At 42.6% G+C, this 20,524-nt stretch overlaps 1 protein-coding gene across 1 annotated transcript in view; it reads left to right on the top strand.

Moving 5' to 3' along the window:
* Window positions 1-5,221: 5,221 nt before the first annotated feature.
* TES (testin LIM domain protein) overlaps window positions 5,222-20,524 on the top strand; it is a 54,915-nt gene continuing 39,612 nt past the window's right edge. Inside the window, exon 1 of the mRNA XM_075208988.1 lies at window positions 5,222-5,379. Coding sequence (XP_075065089.1) covers window positions 5,353-5,379 — 27 coding nt within the window. The 5' untranslated portion in view covers window positions 5,222-5,352. The remainder of the gene's footprint in view (window positions 5,380-20,524) is intronic.

Genomic DNA, 20,524 nt, shown 5'->3' with positions numbered 1-20,524 from the left:
TTACATTATACCATTTTCAAGGGAAAAGTCCCCTTTCTTAAGACTTAATAAAACTGTAAGTAATTTTATGGTATTTTGGACACATGGAAAGTTGAGCATAATGAAAGGAGTGATCCTAACTTGGTAATATGATGGACTGAATTTTGAAGCATTGGGATGCTTTAGAGATTACCGTACTTGACACCAGTGGAATGAAAAATTCTTTAAAAAACGGAGGTAATGAGGCTGTTGTTAGTGGAGTGCACAATGGCACCCTGGTCTGTAGACCATAAATGATGTGAAGGAGTAGATGCCAAGAATTCATGATAATGGTTATGATGATGGTTATTATGAGCAAATTCTGCCAGGAGAAACAGATTAACCCAGTTGTCCTGAGAAGACGAGATGTACAAACGGGGGAATATTTCTCTGTCCTGAATGGCTCTCTCCATTTGCCTTTTGGACTGGGGATGGTAGGCTGCAGAGAAGTTAAGTTTGACTGTGTTTCATGGCACAAGGATCACCAGAATTTTGCCACAAACTGAACTCCCCTATCTGAGACAATTACTTTAGGACAGCCATGCAAAGAGAAGATTTCTTTGATAAATAGCTGAGCCAGTAAAGGTGCTGATGGGGAAACCACAGTGACCCAGATGGCAGTGAAGTTGTCAGAGTTAGACATATCAGAAATGAAGTCCATAGAAATATGGACCCAGGGTTTAGTGGGAATAGGCAGAAGCAAATTTTGACCATCTGAAGATTGTCTGGAACTTTTATGCTGGGTACAGTTTGCAAATGCAGAAACAAATTGCTGAACATCCTGAAGAAGTGTGGGCCATCTCAAGATGAAAGACCGAGTTTTGCAGATACTTGCATGTCCTGCAAATCTGGAACAGTGTGCCCATTCTCCAGAACAAAAGTCTTTCCCTGGGAAGGGGTGTTGTCAGGCTTAACAACTGCAATACTAGTGGGTTGTTGATAGGCCATGGATGAATTGTGATAGAACCTGCCTCTTCCACCATAGAGCGTGACAGAGCATCGGCCTTGCGTTTTTCGCAATCGTGACTGAAAATAACATGGACATCAAAAAAAAAATTCTCTGAGAAAAGAATAGTGCCCACTAGGCTTGACATGGATTCATGCATTGTGTGGTTTTAAAGGTAGAGCAGATTTTTGTGATCTGTGTATATTGTGACAGGATAACAAGCTCCCTCAAATAAATGCCTCCACTTTTCAAGTGCCAGTTTGATGACAAGCAGTTCTTTGTCCCCTATGGTATAATTACGTTCAGCTGGTAGAAAATTTCGGGAGAAGAACAACAAGGGTGTTATTGCTCATTGGTTGACTATTGAGAAAGAACTGCCACTACTCTGACAGATGAGGCATCAACTTTCAAGTAGAATGGACAGGTTATATCTGGTTTCCTGAGGATGGGAGTAGAAATAAATGCTTGCTTCAGAAGCTGAAAAGCTGTTTGGTCTTCTTGAGATGATTTAGCCATTTAGCAGGATTGAATTGTTTTCTGGTGAGGGCAGTGAATGGTGCTACCACAGTAGAATACCCACAAATAAATTTCCGTAATAGCGAAACCCAGAAATCGCTGTACCCCCTTTAGTGTAGAGGGTTGAGACCAATTAAGAAATAGCTTGCATCTTCTCTGCATCCATATGGATCCAGTTCCCAAGCTGATATACCATAAGAAGGGAATGGATTCTGCTTCGAAGGTGCATTTTTTAATTTACAGTATAATTTATTCTTTCTGAGACAGAAGAGAACCTCTTTAATATCTCTACAATGGGACTGGATCTCAGAAGAGAAAATGAGGATATCATCCAAGTATACCACAACAGTATGGTAAAGTAGGTCTCAAAAGATTTCATTTTCAAAATTTTTAAAAACCTCCGGGGAATTGCTCAGTGGGAATGGCATGACAAGATTGTGCCCATCCTTGGTCTTAGGCAAATGCAGTTAGAAAAGTGCAACTGTACATTTATTGTAATAAAAACAACACTAGATTAGTATTTACAAACAGTAAATAAATACCAGACAGGTTTACCACATCACTAGCTTACGGAATTACAGTCACCTGGCTGTCCTGACTTGACAATCCATGAATTTACCGATGTATTTCACTTGTAGAGAACAGCAACTCCAAAAACCAGCCACCCTGCAGCTTTCAGCAATCAGTTCTTAGAATGAACTTCGCCTCCCCCCTGGAGTGGCTCCTTATGTCTATGGTCACATTTCCACAGTGTTTTCTCCTCCCTGGGCTAACCTCTGGGTCTCTTTTTCTTAAACATTGGTGAGTGCTGGACTAGGGGGTTTGAGGTGGAGTGGAAATGAGCTGGGTTTCAGACAAAATGTCTGGACTAGTCTTGTTGAGAACAATGGATACTAATTGGCCTTCCCCCTGACCTGTATCTTACAATCTGATCCTTACCCATAACCCACCTGGCTTAACTTTAAGCACAATGAATAACAGCGTCACTGCAATATCAACAAGATATAACAATATACATATTTACAATAAGTAACACGTAGTGACAAGGTACAATATCCCCTTAAGCACATGAAATTAGAAACTGCAGTTGTACTCTGGTACTGGTACTCTGTACTCTCCCTCTTCTCCTTCTCCCCATTGTGTCTATTTTCAATATAAAAACTTTGGTTTGTGCTCCCCCCCCTTACCCCCTCCAACCCATTCCCCTTTCACAGCTTGACGTTTTATTGAATGTACTATTTATGCACCCTTCCCTTTGTGACTGTCCTCAATAAAAACTTTTTGCTTGTGACTCCCCCATCCTACCCCTCTCACCTACCTCCCCCTCACATCCAATGTTATTTTGTTGTACGGTGATATGGTTTAAAGTTTGAATGGTTAGTGCAGTACTTGATGTATATAGTGTAGGATGTCATGTCTTGTACTTTATGCCCTGTATTGTACTAAAATGTATGCATGGTCATGTATTACGGTGTACTGTGTACACTTGAATGAAACGTATGACCTGTGTTTTTTGTACTTTATATAAATAAAGTTACTTTTTTAATCAAAAAAAAAGTTGTACTCTGGTGAACTAGGGAACAAAACCAGGGCTATAAAAAGTACATGTTATAATACACATATTGTGAGAAATGAGGGACAGGCTGGCTAAGGCGTTATCAAACTCGCTTCGTCACATGGCTTCTACAACCTTCAGAATCCAATTGAAGCTACTCACCGTCATCTTTAAAACCCACAGCAGCCCTTCACTCTGATTCCACCATCTCCAAGATACCATGCACAGTAAAGACTCTCGGTCAGACCCCAGAGTTAACGTTAGAAAGAAGTCATCGCAGGGACAGCCTCCTAACGGATACATGTCTTCAGTAGTAAATTGCCCAGTTAATTCATCTGTTATCAGTACAATGACAGATGATAATTAACAGTGCAAAAGTCTGAATGTAATTAAACATACCCCTATGCCTCCCAATCTAATAATACTATTTCTACACACTTCCAGCTATCATTCCATCCTTCTAACTCCTATTACCTCAGCATTACCCTCTCCCTCTAGAATGTAAGCTCTCACGAGCAGAGACCTTTCTACCCTATACCTCATATCTTCAGTAAGCTTGTGTGTCCTTGTTCTTTTTCTCTGATTTGTTTTTTTTGCATGATTTGTTGCACTGACAGTCTGGCACTGCAGAATTATAGTGTACTATAAATAAATGATGATGATGATGATGATTTTGTCAGACACCCAACCAGTGTTTAAAAAAATTGGAGCATTAAATATAAATCCCTGCTACCCTGCACTACCCACTGCTATCTCTTGTCATTACTTGTAACAAAAGCTTAATTTTGGAGTTTTTACATAGTAGCAAAAAAACACCCACATAAATGTTTGCAGTCTTTTTATTAAATCAATTGTCCAACAGTAGTATCCGAAGGGGGGTATTCAATTGTTCGTCCGGACCGCCGAAAAACTTGCGCTCTAAAACCATTACTGTTAATAGGGTAATATTGCGTGTAAAAACCGTTCATACGGTAACTTACTCGCTGAATTTCAGCTTGCAGCTCAGGGAGCTGCGAGCTGAAATTCAGCGCGTAATTACCGTATTAACGGTAATAGTTTTAGAGCACGAGTTTTTCGGCGGTCCGGACGAACAATTGAATACCCCCCTAATTATTTGATGCTTTCTCTGCTATATTATACCTGGTAATAACATGTTTAATGAAGTAAAGCTAGGTACACATTACAGGTTTTTCACCAGTTTATGGTGCCAATCACACAATATAGACTGTTAGGTCTGATATCGCATTAGTGTGTATGCTCCCACAATAGCGTTTTATCGCTCCAAAGCACATATTATCGTTTCATTTGATTTTATAACTGGACTAATAATCTCTATAAACAGTTTAACGATTAGGCAATTCTGAAGTGTGTATGCACTCATGATAGGAAACGTAGGCAGATCTCTTTAGAGTGTGCAGAGTCACAATCTTTTCAACAGATGGTTATAACATATGAAGAGCACAGAACTGAAGGTAAATCATGTAAAATTGTGATCAATATGTGAATCGGTATATTGATCAGAAGTTTCAGACATTGGTAAAATAGTTAAATATATCACATCAGGAGACATTTTCTGTAGTGTGTACCTAGCTTTACACAGATATCACTTCTTATCAGATTCCCCTTTAAGATTGTTTCCTCATATGCATGTCACTAAGTTGCCCTTCCTGAACTGTAAACAGTTCCACAGAACAGGAAGCAAAATGTTTGTATCTTATGCTATGTGAAATATATACTATTGCAGAGATAGGCAAACCCTGGTTATCCATTTATTGTGGCACTGTATGTCTCAGCAGAGTCTCTCAGTAGCTGCATAACAGCTGGGAAGTCACAGTTGGATTAAGACTAAGTGAACATCATTAAAGGAGCAAATTTACCATGGTAGTGTGTAAAAGTTACCGGCGTGTCATGTACAGATTTTGTACATTTAGTCTAGGCAGGGCACACCCACATGGGTCAATTAAGAAAGGGTAAATTCGGGGCTTTCAAGAAACCCCAGGAGAGACAGGGGAGGGATCACGGCTACCTAATGTCTAGTACCTAGCAGACCAGAGGACTGCCCTGCTGCATACTTTGCACACCTCAGACTTCTATCAAGGGCGGGTCATACAGGCTGTATTCTATTGGTTGGCTATCAGTGAGGTGCGGGCTGTGATTGGGTAACACGTTTCTTTTGTTCACAATCAGGGATGAGCTGCAGGGCAGCGGAAGTTTGAGTTCAATGATGCAGCAGTAGATGTGAGCGGACAGCTGCAGAAAGAATACCCAGCAACTTTTATTCAGTAATCAATAAACGAGACAGAAACACTCAGAAAATATGGATTTGGAAAGTAAAGTCAAGAAGGTGAGCATAGCTGGCGTCATACTATTCATATAATTCACTTCACCTATGTTTTCTAGCCAATATATAATGCCTTCAGGGCTACACCCTGCACATGTGTCATGTCATGTACGCTGGTAATGACTCGCATTTCCTGCATTGTTAACACTTTGGAATGTAACTTAACTTTTTATTTGTTTATTTTACATTTGTTTGTTAAGTGTTTATTTTCTACTCGTTATTGTCCAAAAGACATTAGGCAGTCATGTTTACTAGATTACCATCTTGGATAAAAACAATAGGAAACAAATAGCATAGATGCAACTGTAACATATTTCAATGGAAAGTAACAGGTTTTAAAGATTTGATCCTGGGTTTTAATGTTGAACTTCTTTACATTGCCTTTTCTTAATCTGCATTCTGGACATATTTTTCAGTATATTTCTATGTCTTTTATAAATAAAATACAGTTAAATGAATCTAATAAAAACAAGTAGAACAATTAGTGTCTTCAGGAATCCTAGGTTGTGGAAATATAATACTCTTTGAAAGCAGATACTTTAATAAATAATTACCCACAAATCCTTGTTTTTGTTTAAATGGTCTTTTTAGCATATTTGTTAACTTGTGCCAGGATGTCAGCCCTAAATTATACCCCTCCACCTTTTGAAAATCATGTTTGTTGTCTGGTATTATGAGAAGTGTTCTTGAAATCTACTTATTGAACACAGCAATGCTAATTGTCTGGTACCTTTCGGAGTTAATAAATATCCGACAATGAAAATTCCAGGACACACATTCTTAAAGGGTACATGTCAGAATTTGGCAGTTACAGCTGCTATCTTGTTGACTAGGAATCAAATATTCATGACTAGGTGTTCACTAAGTGAAGACTTTTCCGGAGAGTATTCTGTGAGCTCCACAACACACATACTGTATAGAACAGTGCTAAAACCTCATACAAGCTGATCACTAATTCAGTGGGCAGCTCACCAGTTCTGATGACTATTTAATTTCCGTGCATGCAGAAAAACTTGATCATCATCACCATTTATCTATATAGCGCCACTGATTCCGCAGCGCTGTACAGAGAACTCATTCACATCAGTCCCTGCGCCATTGGAGCTTAAAGTCTAAATTCCCTAACATACACACACACAGACAGACAGAGAGAGGGACTAGGGTCAATTTTGATAGCAGCCAATTAACCTACCAGTATGTTTTTGGAGTGTGGGTGGAAACCGGAGTACCCGGAGGAAACCCACACAAACACGGGCAGAACATACAAACTCCACACAGATAAGGCCCTCATGGAGTGCATGCTAAAAATAACTTTTATTAAATTGGTGTATATTTTTTGTGGTATTCTGTATATAAATAATGTATAAACTGTGATATAAACCGATCAGCTGCAACATTAAAACCACCTGCCTAATGTGTAGATCCACTTTGTTCCGCCAAAACAACTCTGACCTGTTGAGGCATGGACTCCAGAAGGCCTCTGAAGGCGGCTTGTTGTATTTGGCACCAAGATGTTGGCAGCAGATCCGTTACGTCCTGTAAGTTGTGGTGCTGCCTTCAGGGCTCAGACTTATTTTTCCAGCACATCCCACATATACTCAAACGATCTGGGGAATTTGAAGGCCAAGTCAACACCTTAAACTTTTGCCATGTTCCTCAAACTACTCCTGATCTATTTTTGCAGGGTGGCAGGGCACATTATCCTGCTGTAAGAGACCACTGCCATCAGAGAATACCATTGCCATGAATGGGTGTACTTGTTTACAACAATCTTTAAGTAGGTGGTACGTGTCAAAGTAGCATCCACCTGAATGTCAGGACCCAAGGTTTTCCATCAGAACATTGCACAATGCATCACAGAGCCTTTGCCATCTTGCCTTCTTCCCATAGTGCATCTTGCTGCCATCTCTTCCCCAGGTAAGCGAAGCACATGCACCTGATCGTCCACATGATGTAAAAGAAAACATGATTTATCAGACTAGGCCACCTTCTTCCATTGACCATCTGTCCAGTTCTTGTGCTTACTTGCTTTCTGCGGTGGCCAGGGGTCAGCATGAGTACTCTGACCGGTCTGCGGCTGCGCAGCCCCATGTTCGTCAAGCTGAGATGACTGTGTGTTCTGACACCGTTCTGTCATAACCAGCATTAATTTTTTCAGCAGTTTGTGCTACAATGGCTCTTCTGTGGGATCGGACCAGATGAGCTAGTCTTTGCTCCCCAAGCGCATTAATGAGCCTTTGGTGCCCATGACCATTTAGCCGTTTCACCGGTTGTCCTTCCTTCCTTCTACTGCTTTTGGTAGGTACTATCAGCTACTGGGAACAACTCACAAGACCTGCCGTTTTGGAGATGCTCTGACCCAGTTGTCTAGCCAACACAATTTAGTGCTTTTCAAAGTCGCTCAGATCCTTACGCTTGTCCATTTTCCGTGCTTCCAACACATCAATTTCAAGAATGGATGCTTAATTTGCTGCCTAATATAGTCCACCACTTGACAAGTGCCATTGTAACGAGATAATCAATGTTATTCACTTCGCTAGTCAGTGGTTTTAATGTTGTGGCTGATCGGTGTATAATATATTAGAACCTTCTAATACATTTCTACTTTCACAAAATAATCAAGAATTCCTGAAGTTTTATATATAACATCATTATTATATGAAAGAGGCATCTGATACCTACATTTATTGAATAATAATGATTAGATATATGTTGCAGGGAATGTGATTGTGACAGGTATTTGTGAAGTCGGACTTTAAATTCACAGAAAATCTTGTAAAATTGTTGTGGTTTTCACGTTAGTAGCCTACTTTCCCTTGGAGCTGGACATGTTCACTGGTACTCAGTTACCCCCAGGTATTGTGCACACAGTTATAGAGGCATATTCTGAGATGTGTGATGGATGCACAGATGTGAGAGTCAAATGTAATATATACACATGTGCCTCGTCTCATATCTGGTAAACACCTCTCACTCTACAAGACTTCGTCCATGCTCTTACCCACTTATGGAATTGCCTACCAGCGCCTTCAAATATTTAAACACTTTCTGAAAACCCATCTCTTTTTACCCTCATTTTGCTTCACCTGTGCCTTCTTCCACTTAGAATGTTCATAGCAACCAAGTAGCTCAGAGGAAGAGGGGAGATATTGAGGTGGAGTGTGTCACAACCTGCCACTCTTGACAGTGTTTCTCAACAGTTACCCACCTGTTTTTAGAACTTGATTTACACCAATGAGTAATTTAAGTATATTTGTGACAATTAGCCATCCATATTCCAGTAAGTTCTGTGGCATATTTTGGGGGATTTCTTTTTTGCACATTAAATGTTAATAAAGCTTTAAGATATGCAGTGGCAGGTAAATGGGGAGCATCTACTTATGTTTCAAAATTCAGCCATGATGCCATAGATTCTAAGCTTGCGAGCAGGGTTCTCTTACCTCTCTGTCTGTATGTATTACCCAGTATTATTTTATTAATGTTTGTTCCCAATTGTAAAGCACTACAGAATTTGCTGGCGCTAAATAAATAGATGATGATGATGATGATAATCAACATCTTTAGTGCTACAATGATACCAAACCACAAGATGTAATTACATTTCCAGTTTGCAATTCACCTTTAATTCCAATAGGGATAGATAATTCATGTCAAACAAACAAGGGATTGGGCTAGTTATATATCTCCTGCCTTAACTACCGCATGCTTTGCATTTATTTTGTATACCTTATATGTTCCTATTTTTCCCACTGTCCCGCACTGCAAAGCACTGTCAATTATTATCACATTATTATTTATTATTATTATTATTCCCAGTTAGCTTAGCCTGAGGGCGAGACCACCAGCTAGTGGTGGAAAGACACAATGAGAGCAGAGATCCATTAATGTACATGGAGTCTTCAAAATTGTTTAAAAGAGGTGTTTCAGAACTTCTCAATTAAATAGATTCCTGAACAATGCTTCAGAACACTGTTGCACTTGACTGTAGGCCAAGGCTCCATTCATGCAATTGACTCATGTTTGCCTTTATTTCCTACCACGCTCCCGAGAGATGTGGAGGTGAGGTAAGGGGAGAAAAAAGACAGATCATCACCATCATCATCAACATTTATTTGTATAGCACCAGCAGATTCCGTAGCGCTTTACAATTGGGAACAAACATTCATAAGACAATACTGGGTAATACATACATACAGAGAGGTAAGAGAACCCTGCTCGCAAGCTTACAATCTACAGATGGGGCTTGATGTGATTCGTCATTAGATCTTGCACGTCATTTAAAAAAAGCAGAGTAGTAAGGGTGTGATGACGCAATTGTTAATCGCACCCCTGCTACTTAGCTTTTACTGAGGTGGGATGGTCTCGATGACATGAATTGTGTAATGTCTCTCCCACCTTGCAGCAGATAAATGTTCTTGTCAGGCACTCCTGGGAATATCTGATATGTATACTTAATTAAGGAGTCTCCTGGATATTCTAAAAGTGTAGGCAGCTATGAATTGAATGGAATCCTGCTTAATAAATTTTTTAAAGGAAAAAAATAATAATAAAGCTGCACTAACATATAGTGGGAAATGCAGCATTATAGCTCTGCCCACAGCCTGGAGGCTTCTTCGTGCAGCCATTTTTTCTGGGCTGGATGGATATGTCTGGTTGTGGGGATGAGCGGTAGCACCATTGAGTAGCTTTTAAAAAGGTGAACAAAAATGTTCACTTTAGGTGCTAGTGCAATATACTGACAAAGGTTCAACATCAATCTCTAGTTTGTTGTCCCTCAGCTTGACTATACTTGAAGGTATTTAATAATTTATCACAATGAGTAATTCTGCTGCAACATTTTATTTTAACAATTGCTGGGTGGAGTAAGATGAGGGCAGTGCACTTACATCACATATCTCCTATCCGCAATTCTGGATACCGTTAACGGTTTTTACTTTACTATTTGCTAGTCCGGTTCACGGACTCACAGACAAGCGCCACACTGATCTCTCATCTTTTTGGAATACGTGACTATTCTATTCCTAGACCCTACTTGCCCTATATGGGAACTTTACATTTCAACCTCTGAGAAACTGTTCGTTTCTGGACTCTTCCACTGCACCTCTTGATATACAAGTATATTCATTGCAAACTGCTCTCCAGGTATGATTTTCACTCGCTGAACATTTGTTTCACTTGGGCTTACAATAGTGTTTGACTCCTTATTGTTCATATCCAATTTTAGGAACTTAGCCGGCTGGCCTGAACACTAAGAGCTATCTACTGCCAACATAAGACGTTTGGCTATAAGACTGTACCCTAACCCAGGGTTTCCCAAACCCAGTCCTCAGGGCTCCCCAACAGTGCAGGTTTTCCATATCTCCTTGCTGGACCACAGGTGTATTCATTACTGACTGACACATTGTAACAGATCCACAGGTGGTCCTAATTATGTCAGATGTGATCCAGAAAACCTGCACTGCTGGGGAGCCCTGAGGCCTGGGTTTGGGAAACCCTGCCCTAACCCGTATCAACCCTGTTTGTCTGCACCTGTACGGCCTATCTACGCTGATTGAGTGTATTCAGACATTTTACCTGCAATAAATACAAGTACGCCGGCTGGCCTACTTGATGTAAGATTTTTGTGTCTTCTATATCTTTGTTGCTAGGTTCCCCCTACCGCCCTCCCCCGCGCCAGGGTATTGACCACTGTATACCTTTAAGGGTTTTTATTAATATTTTATTAATATTTATTTATAAGGCGCTACAAGGCATCCGCAGCGCCGTACAGAGACAAACAAAATCACAATACAATGGGAGACAGCACAGTACAGTAAACACAGCAACTCAGTACGCTCAATGCACAGCTAGAGAGGGTGGGGAAGCGGGAGGGAGGATCCGAAAATGACGGGGCCCAAGAAGGGGGGCGTGGAAGAGAGGGAGACCCCCAGGGGGGAGGAGGGAGCGAAAGTGGATGTGGGGTGGAGGACCTTTGAGGAGGAGGGCTAAGTAGCTGGAGAGCAGAGTTAGAAGTGGTGGAAACAGGAGGAGAGATGGCACTGCTCAGAGGAGCGTACAATCTAAGGGGAGGGGTGGACAGACAGAGAGACGCAGGGTAGAGAGGGAGAGTAGGGGGACAGAGGCAGAAGATAAGGTAGGAAGTTAAGTGGGAGACAGAAAGGCTTTAAGAAAAAGGTGGGTTTTTAGGGCCCGTTTGAAGCTGGATAGATTAGGGGAAGTTCTGATGGAGGGAGGGAGCTTGTTCCAGTGGAGGGGGGCAGCGCGGGCGAAGTCTTGGATACGCGCGTGGGAGGAGGTTATAAGGGGGGAAGAGAGGCGACGGTCAGAGGCAGAACGGAGAGGGCGGGATGGAGCATGAATAGAGAGGAGGGTGGAGATGTAGGGCGCAGTGGAGTTGGCGAGGGCCTTGTAGGTGAGTGTGAGGAGCTTAAAGAGGATTCTGAAGGGGAATGGGAGCCAGTGAAGGGCTAGGTAGAGGGGGGAGACAAAAGAGGAGCGGCAAGAGAGGAAAATAAGCCTAGCTGCAGCGTTAAGGACGGATCGAAGGGGATCGAGATGAGAGTGGGGGAGGCCAGTGAGGAGGAGGTTGCAGTAGTCCAGGCGGGAGATGATCAGAGAGTGGATAAGGCATTTGGTGGCATCTTGGGAGAGGAAGGGCCGGATGCGAGCGATGTTGCGCAGCTGGAAGCGGCAGGATTTAGCAAGAGAGAGGATGTGGGGGCCAAAGGAGAGAGAAGAGTCGAGGATGACACCAAGGCAGCGAAGTTGGGGGACAGGGGAGATAGAGGTGTTGTCGACAGTGATGGAGAGGTCAGAAGGGGATGGGGTATGAGAGGGAGGAAAAACTATGAGCTCAGTTTTGGCAAGGTTAAGTTTGAGGAATCGAGAGGACATCCAGGAGGAGATGGCAGAGAGGCAGGCGGACACCCTAGAGAGGAGGGAGGGAGAGAGATCAGGAGAGGTATAGTTGAGTGTCGTCAGCGTAAAGGTGGTAGCTGAAGCCGAAGGAGCTGATGAGTTCACCCAGGGAGGAGGTGTATAGAGAGAAGAGTAAGGGTCCCAGAACAGAGCCCTGAGGGACCCCGACTGGAAGGGTGGATGGGGGGGAGAGAGACCCAGAGGTGGTGACAGAGAAGGAACGGTGAGTAAGGTAAGAGGTGAACCAGGACAGGACTGGGCCGGAGAGGCCGAAAGACTGGAGGGTGTGAAGGAGGAGGGGGTGGTCAACGGTGTCAAAGGCTGCAGAGAGGTCAAGGAGGATGAGAAGGGAGAAGTGGCCCCTGGCTTTTGCAGAGAGGAGGTCATTGGTGACTTTAGCCAGGGCAGTTTCAGTGGAGTGGAGGGGGCGGAAACCAGACTGGAGAGGATCAAGGAGGGAGTATTCAGAAAGGTAGGAGGTGAGACGGCTGCAGACGAGCCTCTCAAGAATTTTGGAGGCAAATGGGAGAAGAGATATGGGGCGATAGTTCGAGAGAGAAGTGGAGTCGAGATTAGGTTTCTTAAGAATGGGGGATACGAGAGCATGTTTGAAGGAGGAGGGGAAGATGCCAGTGGAGAGGGAGAGATTAAAGAGGTGAGCGAGGTGGGAGCAGGTGGTGGGGGAAAGGGAGCGAAGAAGGTGGGAGGGGATGGGATCCAGGGGGCAGGTAGTGGGGGGGATGATAAAATGAGAGAGTGGACTTCCTCGCCGGTGGTGGGACGGAAGGAGTGGAGGGGAAGGTGGTTGGGGGGGGAGGACAGAAGAGTGGGAGGGGTGGAGGAGGAGATTTCAAGTCGGATGGCCTCGATTTTAGAGGAGAAGAAGGAGGCGAAATCAGAGGCAGTCAGGGAGGAGGGGGTGGGGGGGAGGGGAGGGGGCCAGGAGAGTGCTAAAGGTGGCAAAGAGGCGGCGGGGGTTAGAGGACTGGGAAGAGATGAGGGATTTAAAGAAAGATTGTTTAGCGAGTGAGAGGGCAGAGCTGTAGGATGAAAGGATGAATTTAAAGTGGAGGAAGTCAGCCAGGGAGCGGGATTTTCTCCAGTGACGTTCGGCAGAACGGGAGCATTTTTGGAGGAAGCGGGTAAATTTGGAGTGCCAGGGTTGGGGTTTGAAGCAGCGGGGGTGGACGGAGTGGGCAGGGGCAACCGTGTCCAGAGCGGAGGTGAGGGTGTGATTGTAGAGGGAGACCGCCTGGTTGGGGCAGGCCTGGGAGGAAAGGGGAGAAAGGAGGGTATCGAGAGAGGAGGACAGAGAGGCAGGGTCAAGAGCATCGAGGTTGCGTATGGACAGAGTAGGTTTGGGCAGGGGGAGGGGAGCAGGAGAAGAGGAGAGAGAGAAGGAGAGGAGATGGTGGTCGGATAGAGGAAAGGGAGAGATGGAGAAGTCGGAGAGATTACATAGGTAGGAGAAGACAAGATCAAGGGAGTGACCAAGGCAGTGGGTAGAGGAGGAGGTCCATTGGGTGAGACCAAGGGAGGAAGAGAGGGTGAGCAGTTTGCTGGAAGCAGGGTAGGTGGGGTTGTCGATGGGGATATTAAAGTCACCGAGAATGATCGAGGGGAGATCGGAGGAGAGGTAGTGAGGAAGCCAGCTAGCAAAGTTGTCAAGGAAGAGGGAGGTGGGGCCAGGGGGGCGGTAGATGACAGTGACGCGGAGATGGATGGGGTAGAAGAGGCGGATGGAGTGAGCTTCAAAAGAGGAGAAGGAGAGGGAGGGTTCAGGGGGAATGACACGAAAAGTACAGGTGGAGGAGAGGAGGAGGCCAACTCCACCGCCAGGGCGGGCACCAGGCATGGCGGAGTGGGTGAAGGAGAGGCCACCATAGGAGAGGGCAGCGGGGGAAGTAGTATCAGAATCGGAGAGCCAGGTTTCAGTAACGGCAAGAAGGTTAAAGGAGTTGGATAGAAAGAGGTCGTGGATAGCAGTCAGCTTGTTGCGGACGGATCTGGCATTCCAGAGGGCACAGAAGAAAGGGGGAGAGGAGAGGGGGGAAATGGGGATGAGGTTAGCAAGATGAGCAGCGCGCGGGGGATGGCGGGGAGGAACGGGAGAGGTAGGGCGGGGGGAGAGTATGGGTATGGAGTGAGAGCGGGGAGGCATAGTAGGGAGAGAGAGTAACAGAACAGTGAGATAGTGGGGACAGTGAAAAACAGGTAAGAACAAAGGCAGGAAGACAATGAAAAGGTGGAAGATAATAACGAATTAGGGCGTGGAGGGCATGGAACAACAGTACAGTGAGATAATAAGGACAATGAAGACAGGTAAGAATGATAGCAGAACAGTAAGATAATAAGGACAGCGGATAACAGGTAAGAATAAGCAGGGAGACAATAGCAAGATGGAGGACAATAACCAATTAGGGCGTGGAAGGCAAAGAATAATAGAAGGAGAGGTAATAAGGACAATGGAAATAGGCAAGAATAATAACAGGTAAAACTAGTTGCTGGTAAATATAAAATCAGGAAAAACAAGATAAAGGCATATAAATAGTAGAATAATAACAGGTATTTGGGACCATTCCCTTACCATTTATTCCCGTGGCTGCCTCTACCTACCCTAGGGTAGCGCAGACTATACATATCTGTTTCTAGAACTGTTCTGATATTCAAGGAAGTCTAATCCGTACAGTTTCCTCTACAACTATTTCTACCAGATTTGCAATAGACCCTTTGCTAAATAAGCCTTATATTGCATAATGGGAGAGTTCCCAAGAAAAAAGTATGAGTAATAAAAGGGAACATGCATATCAAGTTAATTACAGTTTGCAGACCAAGAATTTGAAGGCTTTAAGTGGCTCTTGAATTTGTTTTAGAAATTTTGATGTGCAGTATATCCCAGGACCCATGACTCCTGGCTGATGTTATTTTTAAGTTTCACATATTATGCTACTTTCACATGTTCTACTGTAACCTCTAATGTAAATCTGTGGTCTGTAAATCAATAATACCGTATATATATTTTTAAAAAGTATTTGTAAATGTGCAAAACCTGAAGTATTATTTCAGAAAATCTTTAATTTTAAAAATACTAATGCTCAACCTTCAGTTTATTTGTGCCCATGATCTGTGAGAGACTGTTTAATTGCTCTTAGGAATGAAGTAGTAAAGTGTACTGCTTAATATATTGTACTGTCAGGGCTTGATTATCACTGGTCCAATACAGCTACTGATATTTACACCCACAGCTGTAGGGAGGCCACTAATATTCACTACACATGCATATAACAAATCTCAAGTGTGACCGGATGGATCGCCTATGCCACCCTGTCTGTTGTTACTGGGCTTACTTTGATACCGTTCCCTTTCGTTATCCCAAATGCGCCCTCTTGCCGCAGTAGGGGAGAGGCTTACAAAGGCTGCCACCACTGGACTCCTATACTGGCATCCAGAACCGGGTTTCTTCTGGCTAGTTGATGCTGCTAGCGTACCTCGTTGCTGGTGTGCCTGGGCTGGTACCCCTGACCTCTCACGATAGATCAAGGTTGCTGTGGATGGATTCCCTCTGGCCTATCGCATTGACTAGGGCTGCTGGGTAGCGGGCAGAGCGGTGGTACTGGAAAAGCTTGGGTCCAAACCTCAGACAGCCAGCGAACGGATTAGATTTAGGGTCTAATCTGTAGATCACAGGAATACAGCAATATTTAAGATGTTTTCAAGCAGGTCTTGAAGAAAGATGTTTATTTGCTCTCACACACTGGTAGAAGATACCAGTGTGATCAGGTTAAATGAAAATCAGACGAACACATTTCAGTGTACAAGTCAGTGCATTTATACCTTTCAGACACATGCTATTTTTAGCATCGGGATATACTCTATTTACACAAACATGGATTTACATGCATAGCAAAGCTAACAAAATTTGCGCTTTTCTATGAAATTCACTCTGGACAAAAGGCCACACAGTAACTACCCCCTGCTGGGCCTTTGGCCAGAGCAGGCATGACACATCATCATTCATCACAAAACTTCGTTAGCCATTCCTGCTATCAGACTCCCTTGCACATATGCCTAATTGGAGGTTTTCACTAGCAACCTTACAAATCCTAAACAATGACACCTCCATACTAAATACATCCCAATACACACAAGACCTCCATCCACAAAGGCCTATTTTATCAGATATATGCATCAGAAATAAGGCATATCCTTTAGTAAGGTAAAAACAGTTTCTACCCTGGTCTCAGAAATAACGATTTCCTATCTCAGAATATATACAATACAAAAAATAAGTGCCTATGCAATTATATAAATATGCGCCCTGCGCTATTTCCCTTCAATAAATTGATAACATAAGTTATTTATGAGTGATCCAGTCACATCAAGTCTAGTGTGTTGGGTGGACGTCCGTGCTCGTTCGCCTGTAAGTAGGACGTGATATTACTGTACTGTGTGTAGGACCTACCTGCTTGCATTATAACTGCAAGAGAATCATCAGACAATTTTTATTTCAGCAGTACAGTAACCCAAAGAATTCAGCAAAGTCAGTTTATTTGTATTGAAGCCGTGTAAAAACAATGTTTTTCAGTGGCCCAGGTATCCGTCTCATAGAGCATATTGTGCAGTTCAGACCAGACTTTTGGAATCTGCGATCTTCTCTAAAATCAGAAAATGTTGATCTACTGTAGTTATAATCAAGGCGTGCATCTGAATTACTTGCAATGCAGCATATGTATGAAGCTTTGCAAGGCTCATTTGGCATTTTTTGATTGTAATTTTTTTATTTTTTTTTGTACAACAATTCCCATATTTTACATATGCTGCTATATTTAAAATGCTTGATGGAAATAATGTGTGATGGCTGTCTTGGGCAATATCACAGATTCAGACTTGCCCAGGTTTGTCAGTTCTCCCCTATTAATAATAACAACCGACTCTTTAACAACACTTCGGGCTGTAGTTACCTGTCCTGCATGGGGGCTGCCTTGTTAGGTTTCTGCCGATCTCTCAGACTCCACATGCTCACTGTGTACTTGCCTGTCTTGCATGTTCTCTCTCTGGGGAAAGGGTATGGTTTGGTATGTAAATGTGCTAGTTCTAATGCCGCAATCTACTGGCAGATCGAGATGGACTGCTTGGTCACCTCTGTTATATGGAATGATTTGAATATCAATCTGATGGAAATTTGGTAATATTTTAAGTGGCTAAAGCTGGCAGTGTCAGAATCTCCAAAGCTGGTAGTCACTTAGCCTTGATATGGGTAACTGTTTGTTTTATTTGCAGCTAAAGGTACTTAACTATGAAAACAATTATTGATTGTGAATACTTTTATATTTATTTGGCACTACAAATTATTTTGTGTTGGTCATTGTTGGGAATTAAAAATTAATTACTTCTTGGTTCTATAATGCAAGCACATGAAAAGTGAAAAATGCCAAAGGGGGTGAATACTTTTTTATAGCAATGTATTTATACAGTATGTGTGAATCCAAATAATTGTATTCACTACAGAACCTAAAGTAACAAAATAATGCCAGTTTTGCAACAAAGTTAATTATATTGCAGATTACATCCATACATGATGAGAATTCAATTCCATTTTCCACAAAATAGGAATAATATTGTCGTGGTGCAAATATTTTTCAACTAACGTCTTTATTCAAATGATGTAACTGCATATTTGTGGTTCTTGTGACATGTGAATATTTATAAATATTTAATATAAACACAGAACCTAACTTATGACCTCTCCCAACAATTTTGTATTACTACTTGCCATTCATAAAACAAATATTTTTTTTTGTACTGACACAACATGACCCAAATCTTTCCCACCTGCATGTGAAAGATTTGGGCTGGGTACACACTACAGATTTTTCAACTAATTATTGTGCCAATAACACGATAAACGACTGTTAGGTCTGATATCACATTAGTGTGTACGCTCCCATGATCACGTTTTATTGTACCAAAAGACATTGTATAGTTTGATTTTATAAACGGACTAAAAATCTCTATATACGATGGAACAATGTAAGGCAAATTCTGCACTGTGTATACCTCACAACCAGCAATGTAGGCAGATCTTAGTTTACAGAGTTGCAAACTTACACACAACATTTTTTCCCCCAGCACACTGCTATAGCCAGCAACAGATCTGCCATTTCTACTGTAGATAAAAAATGCAAAAGTCTTTGTTGCACACATTTGCAAATGTATGTTTAAGCCATCCGCCACGCCAAGGCGCTTTTGCTAATAGGATGGTCCTACTCTAAACAATGAGTCCCATATATTTGGGCCATACATATGTGTTTTTAAATTGAGAGCCAACTTACCAAAGAGGTACCCCAGAAGCCTCCAAACAGCAATTCAGTGCCAGTACCCCCTCTCAGCTACTGACACCAACATGCCTCTCAGACAAATACAAAAGTGGAAGCTGCTCAAATCAAATTATAGGCCATACCAGGTGCTTGAAAGGGTGGGGGTGTGCTGGGGGAAAAAATGTTGTGTGTATGTTCCTTGCAGGATAACCCCACCCTTTCAAGCACCTGTTATGGCCTATAATTTGATTTGAGCAGCTTCCACTTTTGTATGAGAGTTGCAAACTTTTCAGCCGCTGGTTATGACAGATGAGCACAGATCTGAAGGTAAATCTTTTAAAATGTGTATAGTGTGTGCACCTGAATCGGCATGCTGATCGGGATTTAGGAATATCTAAGATTTAAGAGAAACCTGGATTTAGTACTTTTAAATATCAGAGACCGCCATACCACTCATACTGCTGGAGTATTGTATGATTGTGGTTTTCACCTTTACCATGCGCTGTATGGAAATCATCGTCACCATTCATTTATATAGAGCCAGCAAATTCCCTAGTGCTTTACAATTGGGAACAAACATTATTAAAACAATGCTGGGTAATACATACAGAGAGGTAAGAGAACCCTGTTCGCAAGCTTACAATCTATGGGACATTGGGAGTTTGAAACACAAGGGCATGTGCTACATCATATTGCACACTGGACCAGCTAGAATGTAAAGGTAAAAGCATTGAGTGGACTGTGTGATCAGTCGCACAACAATGTTGTGTTGTTGTCTTGTGTTAGCTGTGTAAAGGGTGATAATAGGGTAACTGTGGGGAAACTAAGTATTAATATTACCTCAACCTGTCAGCACCTTGTTTCTAACAAACTGTGCACTATAAAAACATATAATTTTTCTAGCCCTCTGGTTCCCCATATTTGTCAGTCATATTTAAGCTTGTATATATTCTATTTTGAAGGTAGTTAAAATGTCTGCTGGTATGGTTTGTATTCTTGCAGACTAGTCCATTTTATCAGCCTAAGCAAAAGGATTATTGTCCACCAGTCCTGTATGAATGTACAGTGAAGTCCATAAATATTGGGACATCGACACGATTCTCATATTTTTGGGCTCTATACACCACCACAATGGTTTTGAAATGAAACTAACAAGATGTGCTTTAACTGCAGACTTTCAGCTTTAATTTGAGGGTATTTACATCCAAATCAGGTGAACAGTGTAGGAATTACAAGACAAAATCAAGACAGTGGCCGTCCTGATGAGTGGCGGATTTAATCCACTGGGAGAGGTCAAGTGAGGATGTTAGTAGTGAGTAGTTTGGAAGCAGCATTGGCATGTGGATTAGAAATAGGGATGTTGAAATCACCCATGATGATGGTGGGGATGTCAGGGGATAAGAAGTAAGAGAGCCATGCAGAGAAGTGTTCAAGAAATTGTTGGTGTGCTCCATGGGGGTGATACAAAAAATGGGTTAAAAATCCTAACCGTATGTACTTCAAAAGATGTGTACGTGAGTGATGGGACATTTGGGAGAACTGAACGTGTACTGTGGGGAGAGAAGTAGTCCAACCCCAGCTCCTTGTCTACCTCCTGGTCAGGGGTTGTGGGCGAAATGGAGACCACCATGTGAAATGGTTGCTGGTGAGGCAGTGTCTGGTTGTGTGAGCCATGTTTCTGTTATTGCTAGAAGGTTTAGGTTGTTTTTGAGGAAGGAATCGTGTATGGAGGTAAGTTTGTTACAAACAGGGCGTGCATTCCAAAGGGCACATTTAAAAGACTTTGGAAAAGAGGGGAGACAGGTTATGTGCTTTGAGGTTTGCTAGATTTCTGTAGCGTTCAGATATGTGTGGGGGAAAAGTGAGGGGGACCTGGATTAGGTGATATATCACCAGCTAATAGAAGCAGGGAG

This window comes from Mixophyes fleayi, chromosome 4 (assembly GCF_038048845.1).
Source record: "Mixophyes fleayi isolate aMixFle1 chromosome 4, aMixFle1.hap1, whole genome shotgun sequence".
Classification (NCBI taxonomy): Eukaryota; Metazoa; Chordata; class Amphibia; order Anura; family Limnodynastidae; genus Mixophyes; species Mixophyes fleayi.
The sequence above is the reverse complement of the archived record's forward strand: the minus strand, read 5'-3'. Positions and strand labels throughout refer to the sequence as shown.